Source organism: Stegodyphus dumicola, chromosome 2 (genome assembly GCF_044657685.1).
Source record: "Stegodyphus dumicola isolate Sdum_Otavi_A_Nest chromosome 2, ASM4465768v1".
Taxonomy (NCBI): Eukaryota; Metazoa; Arthropoda; class Arachnida; order Araneae; family Eresidae; genus Stegodyphus; species Stegodyphus dumicola.
In genome coordinates, this window is record NC_140769.1 from 231,387,708 (window position 1) to 231,404,076 (window position 16,369).

Here is a 16,369-nt window from a genome sequence, read left to right on the forward strand (position 1 = left end):
AGAATGGATCTTAACTAGGAACTCCTTCAAAAATGCTTTCCCTCGAAGCCAAACATCCCTGAGTATAAATCTCAACGAGCACAATAAACATTAACAGTTCGAAGGGAAAATACTTTGCGCAGGAAAATTTCTTAATAAGAAACATCTTGTTTTCGTCATTTCTCGGAAAGTCGGTTTTGCAAAGTCTTGTAAATTCTATAAGGATATCAGGTATCTAATACCTACTTTCTGCATGTTATCATGCTGTACTGGAAGCAGACTCGATGCGTATTCGGAAGGTCCGGAGTTCGAATTCCGGCGAGGGCATTGAGGATTTCTTCAGTTTCCAGACTTCGAAAAATTTTTTAAATGACTCTTTAAGTGACGCTCGGACTATCAAAACTTAATGAAATATGTATGCTTAGCTTCAAATTATTTGTACAACTTATAAGGTATTTTCTCCCTCCCTTCTACATGCCTTTGTGGTGTAACTGGAAGCGAATTAGACGCATATTCGGGAAGTCTGGAATTCGAATCTCGGAGAGGGTATTGCTGATTTCTCCAATTTTCTGACTTTGAAAAATTCTGAAAGACTCTATAAGTGGCGCTCGAACTAAAAGGTGGTGGAAGATAATTCCTCACTCCAGAATTTGGTGACTGGGTCCTTTAATCCCCTGCCGTCCTTTAAAAGGGGGAGTGGATAAGGTATTTTCTCCCTTCCTTCGCTTGCCTTCGTGATGTAACTGAAAGCACGCTCAAAGCGTATTCGGGGGGGGGGGGACGATTCGTATCCTGGCTAGGTCATTGCACACTTTTCCCGTTTCTGAATCGATGTATTCTAATGACTCTAGAAACTTAACACTGCTTTGTTATATGTATATTTTATTAGCTACAAATTTATGCTTGTTTTCAAAATTTGAAAAAGTAATAAGACATTGTGTTATCTAAATGTTAAAATCTTTCTCAATCTGTACATTTCCATTGCGTGCATGTTGTTACCTCAAGAACTGACTGAAATAAATGTACGAGTCCTTTAGCTGATTGTTATTATATCATTACTTGTGTTTACTGTGTTATGGTTTAACGTTCAGATAGATACATTCAAATATTTTCACATTTTTTCATCAGAGGACGATGATGAAGGCGAAGATGAGGAAGAGTCAGATTCCAAAGTTATTGCGAAGAATGAAGAATATGAGACAAAATCTATTAAGGAGATGATAGCCGAGGGCTTGAATGCTTGGGTTCACAGCAGGCCAGCTATACTATACCAAGTAATTTCAGATCAGTTAACATTTGGCAATAGATTTATTTATTACATTTAATAAAGCCCAGATAGAATAGTGGTTAGTGACGCTGACTACCATACCAAAGGGCACCGGATTCGGATCTCGGAGAAGACATAGACTTTGTAAATGTATAGTATTTATGTTACATAGGGGATCAGAAACTAAATGCCGAACTGAAAGTCCTTTTAAGTAGTTAGGTAGTAAGGGAAGAAGGACGGGAGAAACTCGGATCCGTCCCCTTGGATGCTTTCTCAATTGGGAAATCCTACTGTCACCTACATAATGCTCATGGCCCATGTCAATGACTGACGAAATCATGAGCTGCTTGCCCCTATAAAATTTGTGGACCTCTTCTAATTAGATCAGACAAGTGAGATTAGCAACAACAGCAATACAATATTTCGAATAAAAGCTTTATGTCATGAAATTTTTAAGAAAACATAAACGAGGTACAATATATGTGCCCCATGTCACTCCTGTAATAATATCTACTTGCTCCTCTCTTCCTTTTAAAATAGTAGCTCTGTGTGAGACTATTATGATGCAATAACATATGTACTTTGTATGTATAATGCGTGGCTATAAGGATTTTATGTGATCTATAGAATATCTATACTTTATGAGAAGCAGTTTAAAAGCAAGCTACTTGAAAAAGATCTTCCATGAAGCAATCTTCCTTTTAGGCAAATAGCCCTCATTTATACTTACCATAATCAATAAACCACCTAACCAAATAGTGTGTGTGTGTTTCCAATAAGAAATATTGAAAACATTAACTTTAATTTGCAATAGTCTCTTAACGCTCCTCTTTAATTCCGATATTTCCCCTTTCTGCCTTCAAAACAGTATTTGTTTAAAGTAAATATCTCTAAACTGCGTTTAAATTTCAAAATTAATCGCTGTCAAATGATTCTTACATATAGCTAATGATGCAGAGATTTTGCATAACGCTTCTGCGATTTAATAATTCTGAATTCGGGAAGCGAATCGTTTAACAACCAATAGCGATTAATCTGAACCGAAACCGATTCATTCTGAAACTGAGTTTTTATGCTGAGCATGGCGCATTCGCTCCGCTTCCGTCTCTAGCTAGATTGCTGTCGCTGTTTTTTTATTCCAGCCTCTTAAAATGCATACAATTTCGTTTCAGTATAGGCGAGCTCTTTGAGCCTAGTTGTTTGTGGCTCCATATTTCAACAATGAAAGAAATGTTTATGTTGTCTTTAGACGGCTGCAACTATTTTTATGCATTAGCTTCTAAATATCTATATCTATATCTATAACAACAAAACAATTCTTTCGAAAACAAAACACAAACTTGTCTAGTATTTTCGCGCATTCAGCTGCAGAAAAATTATCATTAAAGACATAAAGTAACAAATTTAGAACTAGTATTTCACGAAGACCTTGTTTGAAATGTTTAGGTTTTAACATTTTAAAATTCTTTGCTGAATTTATATGATTATTTGAAATTTATTAAACATAAATTTCAATTTTTGGTCATTGTGAAATATTAGTTCTAAATTTCTTACTTTATATCTATCTATAGATATCTATATCTATATCTATCTATAGATATCTATATCTATATCTATCTATCTATCTATCTATCTATCTATCTATCTATCTATATATATATATATTGTGTGTAATTAATTAATTTAAATTTTTATCTTATTTTTAATTTATATATGAAAAAAATATTTTTATTTTTTTAATGTTAGAGTAGTAGTCTTTTTTTTATTTATTTATTTATTTATTTTTGCATTGTGGTTTCCAAGATAGAAGGGCTTTTCGTTTCCAGGGCTATTGATTTCCATTCATCTTCCACTGCCTTCCAGATTCCATCAATCGTAGTGAATTTGCGCTTAGGAAGAACTCTTTGCAAGAGTCATTAGACAGAGTAGTTCATAAATGAAATACCAGAGGACTTCGCAAGAGTACGCTGAAAAGGTATATCAGTCTGAGTCAGTCTTACTTCAAGGAACGCAGTGATACTTTTCAAAACATGACTTGTTGCTTTGTCTTGACGACTTTTCTGTCTTTGAAAGTCAGGATAAAAAAATGGATTTTCTTCTGCAAATATTGGACATAAACATAATCTGTTGATGGAGCTGGTCTGAAATATTTCCCCCCACACTTCGTATTTTTAATTTCTGTTTGCAAAAGAATCCTGCGACAGTCATAAACCATTTACCGAAACTTTCTTTGCATTGATGGAAACAGAGAGTACACTGTTATTCTCATCTCTTCGGATATGTAGAGCTGCTTTTTGTTACAGTTATCATAAATAAACTTATGCTTCATTTAGGATCACAAAATATGTCTATTTATCTCCTACTAAATAGTTCTCATACAGAGTTCTACAAATTGTTCTGCGTTTAGCCACATGCCTCGAAAAAAAAAGCTAGTGAATGTTTTTTTTTTTTTTTTTTTTTTTTTTTTTTTTTTTTTTTTTTTTTTTAACGTTTTTGTAAATCTTGGTTTGTTAATCGTTTTTTGTTTATACAGTTCTATTTAAAGAGACTGCAACTGATTTCTGTATTGGTGGATCCTTCTCATGTTACCAATTATTTAACTTCACAGATTCACTAGAAAAAGGACGTATCTATTTCTGGTATTGATTTGGAGTCTTCTTTTTATGTAGAAGTAATGATTGAGAATTTTCCCATTCCGATTAAAAATGTTGCTTATTTTGCCCTTAGAAATTTTAATACTACGCATTTCACAACGTTTTGAAGTATAGAATAGGGATATTTGTCTTTGAAAAGCGCGGAAACATATTCTTCAATCTACAGCGTGTATATTATGCGATATTTTGAAACAAGAATAAATTAAAAAGTAGCAGACGATATTTCACATTTTAAATAGTAAAGCTCTTGCCAGAAATTTTAATTAGGAGACATTTATTTATTTTTTAAATTCTTAATCGAAATAGTTAAAATAGGTAAACAGCCTCCGTATATATAGAGATGGAAGCAAATAACTTATTTTCAAAGTACATTAGGTTTCCCAAATCCAAAAAATATTATTTACGTCTCCAAAAAAGTCAATCTAGACAGCAAGAAAAATGACAACAGCAATAACAAAAGTATAAAAACTGAAACTAGATTTTATTTGTTGTTCCTTGTTTGAACTTTTTATTTTATTTTGTTTTGCTGCTTTTGTATACGTATAACTTTACCCTGGGTAAGAAAGACCCAAAAGTTACTATCTTTTTCTCGCTCTTTTTTTTCTGGGATATATAACCATGTTCAGAGTGGTGAGTTCTTAATTCAAAAAAAGATTTCTTTATGATTAGCATCAGATTGAAAATTACTCATTCGATATCTCTTCAAATACACAATTTATGACTTTTATTATTTGTTAGTCTTTCATATGCCAAAGTTCTTTCTAATCTCTTCATATACAAAGTGAAGTTTGTAAGTGAAGCACATATGAATTTATATTGCCTAATGTTTTGTTACTTAAAAGTTTCGGGATATTAATGGAATAGCTTAGTGTGTTTTAGTGTGGAGAAATACGCAAATCTGAATTCTAACGTTAATTTGCAAAATCCCCTTAACGCACCATTTCAGCTGCATAATTTTCCCAGTCCCAAAATTAATAATTGCTTATAATAAATCTTTCTAAATTGTAAATGAAAGGAGAAAGGTTCCCCGCACTAATATATTTTCAATCGTTGTATAGGCTGAATAAGCCAATAAACTAATATAGTTTTACATACAGAATTTTCTTTCAGACATATATTTCACTTTTTTTATGACATACAGTTTAATTACTTAATTATCAATCATTAAAACCTTTTTCTATGTTTTTAGCTATATTTTGGAAACCATTATACTGTTTTATTAATTCGAGGAAAATTCTCAAATCCTAGTGCTCTCAAATCGTGTTGATTTTTTATGTAATTATTTGCTAAACGTTCATTTGTAGGGAAGCTTCCACGGAACTTAATCTAAGCTTAAAATATCTACAAACAGTCTGTGGCGATTTACTGTGTAGTGCTTCAAAAGCACTCTTCACCCTTTGCTTTTTACCGATTAAATTACAGTCATTAAAAATAGACTGTATTATGTGCTTCCTATGAGGCTGTTGCAGAATTAATTATGAAAAATTTCTCGATTAATGGTAATATCTTAGTTCTATAGTTCTACATTTTTCGTCTGTTTATTACTCTCTTCTAGGGGCGTTGTTCAGCGATGAAACCAGAGGATGTAGCAGAAGAAGATGGAGAAAAAGAAGAACCTGATGAAGGCGAGGGTGAAGAGGAAGATGAAGATGAGAATGAAGAAGAGAAAGAGGAACCTGAAATCTTAGAAGCTATCAAAGAAACCGAAGTTCCAGCCCTCAGAAGCATATCGGAAGACAAAGGTAATTTTAAAAAAATGTTTTCTCTTTGAATTCAATACAAGTAGTATCCAATTTGAAGCCCACATCATACCATTCACTCATTCAGTCCAATAATATATATATAATATTAAACATAATTATATCAAAGTTTTATTATTTTTCTGTCTTGAACGCTTATCTATTAGCTCTAAACTAATATATATATATATATATATCCTTGATAAGTTCTATTTGAAGCCTTGAACAGAGAAGATTGATCATGTTTTTTTATATGTACAATATTTCTTATTTATGTAAATTGAATAGGTTTTTTCGCGTACAATTTTTTATTTTGTTGTACAAGTTTTCTATTGTATGTACAATGGATAGGTTGTTTTCACGTGCATATATTGATTTCACTTTAATTTAGATGATTTGACGTTGTTTTACATGTAATATCAGGAATTAGGAAGTTCAGATGTTCTTTACGACTCTAGCTAGTTAACCTCTCCTTTTCTTATAAATCTATCTATCTATATATGTGTAATGATTTTAAAATGGGTAGATGAAGGCACTGGAACTTTAAACAGCTTACGATACTGCGTAGATGACCGAGAAGACCGTAGTGGCTTGAAGGTGGCAGAGTGGAAAGCATGGTGACGCAATTTAGCACAACGTATCTTGAAAAATCACAATCATTATTATTATTATTATTATTATTATTTTTTACGTATATCAAATCATCCTTTTTTCAGACAAGATTTTTCTTAATTATATTTGAATAAAAAAGTTGCATTTTGAAGTATGACGTCATCTTAAGCATGTAAGCGGCAGCAGTATGGATGAAAAGCGTCTTGCCAGTAGGAGAGCTTATGCAAAAAAAGAGAGTCATAGTACTTCGGAGGAAAAAGGTTGGGGGTCGGAAAAGTTTCAGTTCAGAGTTTTGGTTTACAATTAATTTGATTGGACAAGAGGTATCTGCCTTAAAACGTTAGGTAAGATAGAAAAATTTGGAACTTGTGAGAAGAGATGAATTTAGGGGCAGATCATCAAATTTAGAATGTTAATTTTGAGGTCGCCGATTATTTTTTTTGAAACAGCTATCATATTTTGTTATATCTTACATATATATGTGTGGGGGGTGGGTGTGCAAGATATAAAATATGAAAGACAAGTACTAACAAAATTATTAACTTAATTGACTACAGACCTTTTAATTTCTGATTTTAATTTAAAATATATCTCCCTTTAAAATTCCGTACTGCACCATTTGGATCATTGTTTTATCTGCAACGCCATGAGCTTTTATCCAATCACTATTTAAAATTTAAATGAAGGAACACCTAGCTTATAAAACTCCAGTTGCAAAATATAATACGCATCACTCTTCACCCGTTGTCGCTTCATACACATGCAACTAACCGCTCGGGATCTTTATAACGATGTAATCTGTTTATATAAAATTATGTGGTGCTGATTGCATTCATTGTGCTGTGCCAACAAAAAAGCCGTATCTTAGTAATAAAGATGTGTTGTGATTGTCCAAGATTTTTTTTTTTTTTTTTTTTTTCAAAATTCTATCCAGTAATCTACGCAACCGTTTCAAGCTATATTTGCTATCATCATATTCAAGCTATATCTGCTATTATTATCATAAAAGAATATAGTGTGGAACGATAATTCATTCATTCCTGGCTTAAAATGACTGTATAACTAAGACGGGTTGAATTACTTGTATTACCTAAATATTTAACAAATATGGATTACTCTTAGTGATTCTGTTTCCTTGATTCTGTTTTTTTCCCTTTTTTTAAAACAAATGGGATATCTTGTTCTTATAATGTGTATTAAAAAGTGAAAAAATGATTGTTAAACAATAAAAGCACTGCAAATCCACAGCAAACCAACAATTTTCATTTATTAATAATGTTAAATAGTTTTAATAATGTTAGTTATGTTATTAATAATGCTGATTTGTGCTACTAATTATGTTAGTTTACTTATTAATAAAGTTTATTTTCTTATATTTTCTATATAGCAACGCCTTTATTCGCAATTTTTTGAAAAACTTTTGTATCATATTAGAAACATTCCGAAGTGATAATTATGTTTTCGAGAAGAAAATGTTACATATCTTGAATAATGCTTGTTTTCTGTCTGGCTATTTAAAGCGAAAATGCTTACCCATTATTAAAAGAACTTGCAATCTAAAAAAACTTTAGATAGCAGTTCATAACTTCAAAATAGAGTTTTTTTAAAAAAATTTAAGCTATATAGGTCATACCAGTATTTATATTCTACTTTTAAATAAAATTTAGACCATTTGTAGGTTGTTAGAAACCTATTTGAAATGTCTTCTAAAATATTGTTAAGGAGACCAGATAAAATGATTTTGTATTATTTAGTTGCGCAACATATTTTTTGTAATGTTAAAGATAAAAGAAAGATATTATCCATCATGGACTTGCAACAATAATTATTCATCGCTGGCGTGATCTTATCAAAATTCAAAACAATAACGAATCGTCCTCTCCTGAGGTGTTAAACATTTTCATGTTGTTTTTCTCAAGCGTAAAATTCAAAAGGCATCCATTTTGATTTTTTTTTTTTTAAATCCATTTCTAGATGTACAATAAATTTGAGTTTTTGCTTTCAGTCAGAATTTCCTAATAAACATGCATTTTGTGACAATTTTCTTTCATTATAATTAGGTCATAATCAATCTGAAAATTCTGCGTATCGGATTATTAAAAAGGCATAAATGCATGACATATAAATAAAGCCCAACATCTGAAAGTTTTGGAGGGTGGTACGGAAAATAATAATAATAATAATAATAATAATTTTTTTTTTTAGATTATAAGAACATGCTCTTTCATGCATGCTGTCAACTTTGATTAAATGAGCTATAATATCTTTCTATCCCTGAGAAACATTTGAAGCAATGTTCAGGCTTCAGGTTGTAAGGAATTTCCCCCTTTCTTACCACCTGTCTTTGTGGTTAAATCAAAAGCTCATCTGGCTAGCAGTCGGGAAGTCTAAAGTTCAAATTTCGGCGACAGCACTCTTTTCAGTACTTCCCGGCTTCGAAAATTTCTAAATCATTTCACATATGACGCCCAGACTTAAATGTGGTGGACGGAAATTCCTCACAAGCGATATTGGCAACTGTGTCCCTCCACAGTCGCCCCCTTAGGTGGGAAAAATGTAAAGAATCTTCCGCTTCGTTATCCCTTGCCTTCATGGTGTAAATGCAAAATTCTCCGGTTAGCAAAATGGAAGTCGAATATAGAATCCATTGCTAATTTATCAAGTTCCCTAACTTTAAAAACTCTAAATGATTTTACAGGTGGTGCCCGAACTAAAATGTGGGGATGATAATTTATCACCTGGATTTGGCGACTGAACCTTCTTTCCCCAGTCATCCTTGAAATGGCGGTAAAATTAAATAAATGTATTCTTTTTTATCACATGCCTTCGTGGTGCAATTGTAAGCACGTTAAATTAGCAATCAGGAGGACCAGAGTTTGCACCCTGGCGAGGGCATTGCTTATTTTTCATGGCTCCACTTTTAAAATAAATCTAATTAGTGCACCAGGTAACATCTTCAAAAAGACTATTTGTAATTACTCATGTATTGAAGAGGCTATAAGGATTTTCAAGGAAAATAATCATAAAAAGTCAGCCACGTCAGAAACAAAACCAGAAATCTTCCACGTACTAGCTGGCTGTGTTAATCACTACACCATATATGGGAAAACAATGAAAGAATGCTAGAATTTCTTATGTTTTCATTTTATTCATCACTATTTCGCATGAAGGCCAGCTATTTCGCTTGGAAAATCAGACTTCCAAGTAACCTCGGATGAGAAACGTTAAACTAAATTAAATATTCTATAAGGAATTATTGCATTTTCCCTTGAATAGTCTTGCAGTAAAAGTAGTTAGCCTATACAGGTATCAAGTGGAAGAATCCGTTATCGGGGAGGGGGGTCTTAGTGAGGGCAGAGTTGATTTTTCACGTTTTCTGGTACGAAATGTCTAATAATATCTACAACTCAAGAACGAATATTTTTATTTATTTTCTTTGTTTATTACATTGAAATAACGGCCAAAATTAACGAAAATGTCTTATTTTACAGGCGTTGGTAAACTTCAACCATGGATAGTGAATTTAAGTTCTAAATTAGCTACTGAAATGGCCCTTCTCATAGTAAAATCTAATCTTTGGCCAGGATCCTTTACCTTCTACGACGGCAAGTAAGTGTTGCTGCCAAAATTATGTGATCAGACATTAGCTGCTTACTTACTATTTAAAGAAATAAACTCATCCTTTCCTCAAGGGAACTTCAATATATTTAAAAACAGCTTCTGGTTTTTCTCATACACTTAAATTGAACTTGGAAAACCGTTCAAATTCTCATTCTTTTTAACATATTAATGTCCAAGTTCAAGAAACATTAATCATTAGCTGTTCAATTTTTCAGGCAATATGAAAATCTGTATATAGGATACGGCTACAAATTTTCCGTCTATCATTACGCCCCAATGCTGCCTGTAACGACCGAGGTTGAATACAAAGCCGGTTCTGAAATCTTAGAACCGGAAGATGAAGAGGAACCTGAACCTGAACCTGAAGAGATAGAAGAAGAAAGAGAAGACCGTAAGTTTATTATTATTAACTGTTATTAAGGTAGTCGTTTTACTTCGGAAATAAAAGGCAAGAGTCGCAGAACTGTCACAGAGTAAGAAGTGAAAGTTCGAGAAACTTTCGGAGTCTAGGGTTATGTTAACAATTTTGCAATCAAGGATTTATATATTTCTGGGGATGTGATACCATTAAGAAAGAAGTACATAGATTGTTAGTAAACCAAACAAAAACTTAACTGATAAAAATGTATAATATATTTTTTATTAAAATTTGCGCTTATAAACCAATAAATTTCCGGAAACGTATTCAGCAATATTATGTTGAAAGAAGATCGCCATTGAACTGAAGAAGTTCTAAATATCGTAACTATATGGTATATAATTTGTATATTAAATAATGCCTTTTTAAAAAAGATCATTCAGTACCTACATAGTTTATCGGCATTCACACGCAAAAGAAGGAAACTTTTACCTCGAATTTCTCGTTTTACATAAATTTTTTATTGCTATTTTTTGCTCAGCTTCCGAATTCATGACAGCATATGTTCACCGGATCGAAGCAAATAATTCATTGCATGAAAAATTCTGTCTATAAACAGACGATTTAGGAGAAGCAAGTTGAGATGTCGAAGTACAAAATGTCAGTTATTTCTTGGTAGACTTTATTGGAATTTGCTTCTAAAAGAAATAGTCATAAAACTTTGGACTCAATGCAAAAGTATTTGGTATTATATACAGCCAGGTTTTGCTAGTTTCGATAAGCATACAAAGGAGACCAAGGAAAATACACGCCGAACCAACTATAACCTATGCACTTAAACTACAGAATCTTTCCAATACCGTAATTTCCATTTGGTTCTCTAATAACTGGTTCTTCATCTCAGTTGCCACTAACATAGGCATGCTAAATCTAGCATTGCATTTTAATGCAGCGAAATGTAATCGTATCTTTTATAGCTAATAACAGAGAGCATCTTCCAGTAGTGCTAAGAAAGAAAAAAATTAAAAATGAAACAAATCCTGAATTTTATCAAATCCACTTCTTGAAATTTCTCGAATTTTTCGAATCTCGAATCTTACGAATAACAGCGCTAAGAGAAGCGAAAAAAAAAAAAAACTTTTCTTACGAAAATTAAATAAAATAAATTTAATAATAATTTTAAAAAACACAACTGAATTTATTTAGAAGACAGAAATTAAATTAAATTAGTGAAGAATGTAGCTAAAACGTTTGAATTATGAAGTTATTTTATCATAATTTCGCAAAACATATTTGGGAACAGTTCAAAACTCATCATTTTTGGCTGAAAGGCTCAAACAGGTAAACAATCGCAATCATGTGCTTCGCAGAGTTTGCATATTATGGTTATGAACTGCTAGAAACAGCAGTGATTTAGTATTAGAAATAGGCTATCTATATCCAGAATCATGGAGAGGATTCAAAAGTTAGTTTCCAGAAGGCTCGCAGTGATTGCATGAAAATTCCAGCAGATTTTTCTCAAAGGCATATTGAAACTGTTTGGCACTCAGAATACCACGCAACGATTCTGATGATTCAAATATCATTGAAATAGCACCTTTTTTTAATGAATACTTCTATTGGATGACAAGAAAGCTAATATTCCCAAAGCGTTAAGTTAAAACATTTACCGTATATACCCGCGTATAAGTCGACCCCCCCCCCCACTTCGACATAAAAAATTCGTAGAAAATAAGAAACCCGCGTATAAGTTGACCCCCACTTCCGAAATCGATCGAGAAACTTCGAAAAAATTTTTTTAAGTACTACATTTATTCAAAATCATCTGAGAAAAAAAAGTAAATATACGATAAAAAATACCTTGGTAAATAAACAAAATCAAAATCCTTCTTCTAAAATTCTAGAATTTGTTCCAGAAAAGATTCGCGTACGTAAAATCTATCTGCATTTCCCCTTTTTAAACGTTAAAAGAAATATTCCAAACTGTTCAGTTATTGCGTGGGCTATTTTTTTAAATTTTGACGTGTACGCCTGTTAACAAAAGTATTTCATGAATGAACAATAACTATTATAAAGACTTATACGTACGTTTTATCGAAACTTACTCTAGTTAAAGTATGAAACTCTGTGATTAGTTCGTCACATAATTTAAGTCATGAAATTACTTCAAGTAAGTGACTTATTTGATAAGTCGTCCAATTTGAGTGCGGGAAGAAAACAACTGCATTATATAAAGAAATTTTTGAACTTCCGAGTCTTTTAATTTTTTATGGCTCCGCGTATAAGTCGACCCCCCCCTTTGAAGTCTTTTTTTTGTCCAAAATATCTCGACTTATACGCAGGTATATACGGTAACTGTTTTTCAGGCTTATATTAGAATGACTCAAAGAATAAAAGAAAAGAAAAAAAAAAAAAAAAAAAAAAAAAAGGGAGGAAAATGTTCGAGAACACGTATCTTTGAATCTTCTGGTTCTACTTTCTTTGAATACACACCTTTTTGTTGTTATCAATCTAACTGACTGATGAGTCTTTCTGAGTGGAAACACATAAAAAGATATTGGAAGTGCAAGATGCATACCAATTTTCTATTCAGCTCATGGTTCAGCAGCTGATTAACATAAATTAATGCAAACATAATGCTAGACCGGCTGTAAACAGTTACAAAGGAGTATTTTGTTTCATTTTTATTCTTTTCCCCCTTCATTTAGATACAAGAGAAGATGAGGAAGAAGACACCAAAGAAAACGCGGAAGATGAAGAAGAACCTAAGGAAGGAGACACCAAAGAAAACGCGGAAGATGAAGAAGAACCTAAGGAAGCTGAAGATGAAGCACAGGAAGAAGGAGAAGAGAAAGATAATTAACCTCAAGCGGTTAACTTACATTGTTAAAGAACACTTTTATAGCATTGTGTCTTTGTGGAATAGGGACATTCCCTGTTGACAGGAAAGTCTTCTTGAGAGTCTAGCGCTAAGAAAAAGATGTATGAGATTTCCTGATATAGTTAAACCGCGATATCCGCGACGATGAGCACAGACACATTATGAAGATTGAGATGAATTCTGTAGCAGGGATTTGTTTTTCCGTTCTTATTTTTTCACCGTTGATTTTCATTGCAACTAATTTAAGATAATATGCTGATCACCATTTGTAATTAACTGCTTGATTACATTGTGTTTAATTTTGAGCATTTATTTATTTATTCAGATATTGGTGAAAATATGAAGGTTTTCGGATTTTTTGTTGTATACACATAATTTTATAATAAAGTATAATAAATAACTATTACGCTGTAATAATTGTTACTATAATTATTTAATTTTTATATTTTCTTGTATAATTTTCATTATTATGTTGTCACTACAATGAATTTTAATATAATAATTATTATAATTGATTATACTAATTTTACGATGATAAATAATTATTATACTTGTATTATAATTAATAATTATTATATATCTTTTCTATATTTGAGCTAAACTATATGTTCGTTAAAACACACTGAAAAAAAGAAATTTCTTAACATTTAGTTACAAAAATTATACGATAATAAATGATAATTATGGCTATTTCATTTATTATAATAATTATACTATAATAAATAATTGTTATATTTCTTTAATTTTTGACCTAAAATCTCTATGCATTATTATATATATCTAGGGAGAAAAGGGTAATTTATTTTTTAAGAAAAAATTCTTTTAAAAAAGATCACAAAATTGGCAAATGCCATTTTAAATCAACTATAATCAGGGAATATCCCGCTCAGATGGGGTGGAAACCTATTGACTTTTCTTTTTTAAATTCAGAAAGGATTCTGCCTCTAAAAAGTGCAGTTCCATTACATTTAGTGATTAGTGATCTTATTCTTAAAAATAAGCAATGAAATATGCACTATTTACACAAAATTGATATATTATGAAAAGAAAATTTTCGCCATTTTTAATTTCCAGGATTCCACATCGTTGCGAATGCTCGCGTTTATTCCTGCGAATGTCAGAAAAAGGTTGAGAAAGACAACCGACGATAGGATCACTCGATGACACGAGGACTCTATTGGCAATAAATTTTCTTTTTCCGTCGAAGAGCGAACTCTCATGTGATTCCCTTCTGGACGATTCTAAGTGTTTTGGCAGAATACAACCTAAAGTTGCGTTTGCCACGGCAGAACTACATCATCTGCTCGGTTAAAACTGCTATGCAGCTTCTGTAAACAGCCTTCACATTCTTTGCCTTAATTAAGTTATCCACTCCATGCCGCCGCATTAAAGTAAATCAGATTACTATTTGGATTTCCTAGTGTATGCAAAAATTACACTTAGCGAAAATTAGTGAGCAAAAGCGTTAAATTTTAAGAAGCAGTGTTGGGTATTAATGCTAAAGATTGCAGTGGCTCCGGTAATTTTGCAAAATACGATAGCAGTAAATTTTGCGGCGTTAACTGACTTTTCCTTTCACAAAGAAACTCTTTATAGCATGCAAATTCTTGCTTCGTATGACTTACTTTTAATGACAGTAAAATTTCTTAGGAAATTAATGTAAATCCTCTGCAATCACTTCGTAGCCTTATAAACTAAGTCTATGAAATACTGTTATGGAAAATAAATAACATTATTATTAATCGTCTGAATTTCGATAAATTATTAATGAAGTTCTTTATAATAGAATATCAATATATTTTAGTACTAAACAAATACATTAGTATTAACGTATTTTAGTTCTGTATAATAATATTAAGAAGTCCATTTTGTTTAATACGATATCAATATATTTTAGTTCTGTATAATAATATTAAGAAGTCCTTTTTGTTTAACACGATATCAATATATTTTTGTTTTGATTAATACCATATTAATGAAACGGAAATGCTTATTGCTTGCTTCGAGTTATTAAGTAATTTTTCTTACGTCTTCCTTTTGATTTCAAAATGCAAGCTGCTTTCGCTTTATAGAAATATACTGGTTCTGTGAAACTTAATGTATGTCAAAATAGTGTTAAACAACGAAACGATGACCATTAACTCGCACAAAAATCTTTTCATCCTAAGCTCTTCACCGTCCTGTGGGTAAAAAGAAAGAAATTATGTTCAATAACACCAGAAACTTAAATAAAACTAACACCAGAAATGATACTATAAATAACCAGCAGAAATACGCAGTAATACCATGTATAGCATGATTTCATTTGCTAAAATGGGTCCAACAGTGAGTGAGAGAATAAGACAGTTAAAACACTGGTACTTAGACTAGAATTGGAAAATCGGTCAAAGCGCAGACTGCATCGGTGTTTCAGCAGATGTTTCTAAGTATAACTTCAACACGAGCCAGTCTCCCTTTGAAGTTCTTTTAGGAAAGCATCACTTCCATTAGGTAGATATTCCTCGTTTGCTTTGCCTGGAGCAATAAAGTGCCTGACCTTCTAAAATTGGAAACATAACTGAGCACATTAAAAAACTTCTTAGAAATGATCTGAAATTAATATTTAGAAATTCAGTACAATTAAAAAAATGTATCCGTAGCACTCTTTGACATATTAGAACCAGTCAAAACCTTACTTGAAATAACATTTGAGTTTCATTTAATTCCTTCGGCGGCGGTCTGTGTAGGCCATTCTTAAATCTGATACTGCTAGGATATAAATAGATGGAAAGGATTATTGATTGTACATGTCAGGTCATGTAAAATTGACATTCCTTTACCCCAGAAAGTATTTTCATACATATCGGCACAAAATAGTACTAAAATAAATGTATTATATAAAATAGAGTTATTTAGGTGCCGATGGTTTCATAAATCTTGACAAAATCTTCTGACGACTCAATTAATAAATACGAGTACTTAGTGCGAAAGAAGAACTATGTTACATTATTTGAGTATGGAAAAGTCAGCGAGGGCTACACGCTCTAGGATGTGCTTTCGTGAGGAACTTTCTGAGGGAAACTGGCTCCTATTCACACTATAAGTGGGGAAAACTACGAAAATCAAGCATGCAGTCAGCCTGTTCGCCTGGGATCGAGCCCGGGTCGAATTCCCACCATTCAGCAGTCTTTAACCACTACTACTTCCGTCGAGATAAAGAATATCAAACTGCGTTTTCGCTTTCTGTGTACCAAAGTATGAAACAGTGACAGCCAGTGT

General features: G+C 32.1%; 1 protein-coding gene across 1 annotated transcript in view; it reads left to right on the top strand.

Annotated features, from left to right (window-relative positions):
- The window catches only part of Rsph4a (Radial spoke head protein 4a), a 40,394-nt gene extending 26,888 nt beyond the window's left edge, over window positions 1–13,506 (top strand). The window contains exons 8-12 of the mRNA XM_085810353.1: window positions 1,108–1,253; window positions 5,456–5,642; window positions 9,743–9,860; window positions 10,088–10,263; window positions 12,939–13,506. Of these exons, the coding sequence (XP_085666479.1) occupies window positions 1,108–1,253; window positions 5,456–5,642; window positions 9,743–9,860; window positions 10,088–10,263; window positions 12,939–13,093 (782 nt within the window). The 3' untranslated portion in view covers window positions 13,094–13,506. The remainder of the gene's footprint in view (window positions 1–1,107; window positions 1,254–5,455; window positions 5,643–9,742; window positions 9,861–10,087; window positions 10,264–12,938) is intronic.
- The last annotated feature ends 2,863 nt before the right edge of the window (window positions 13,507–16,369 follow it).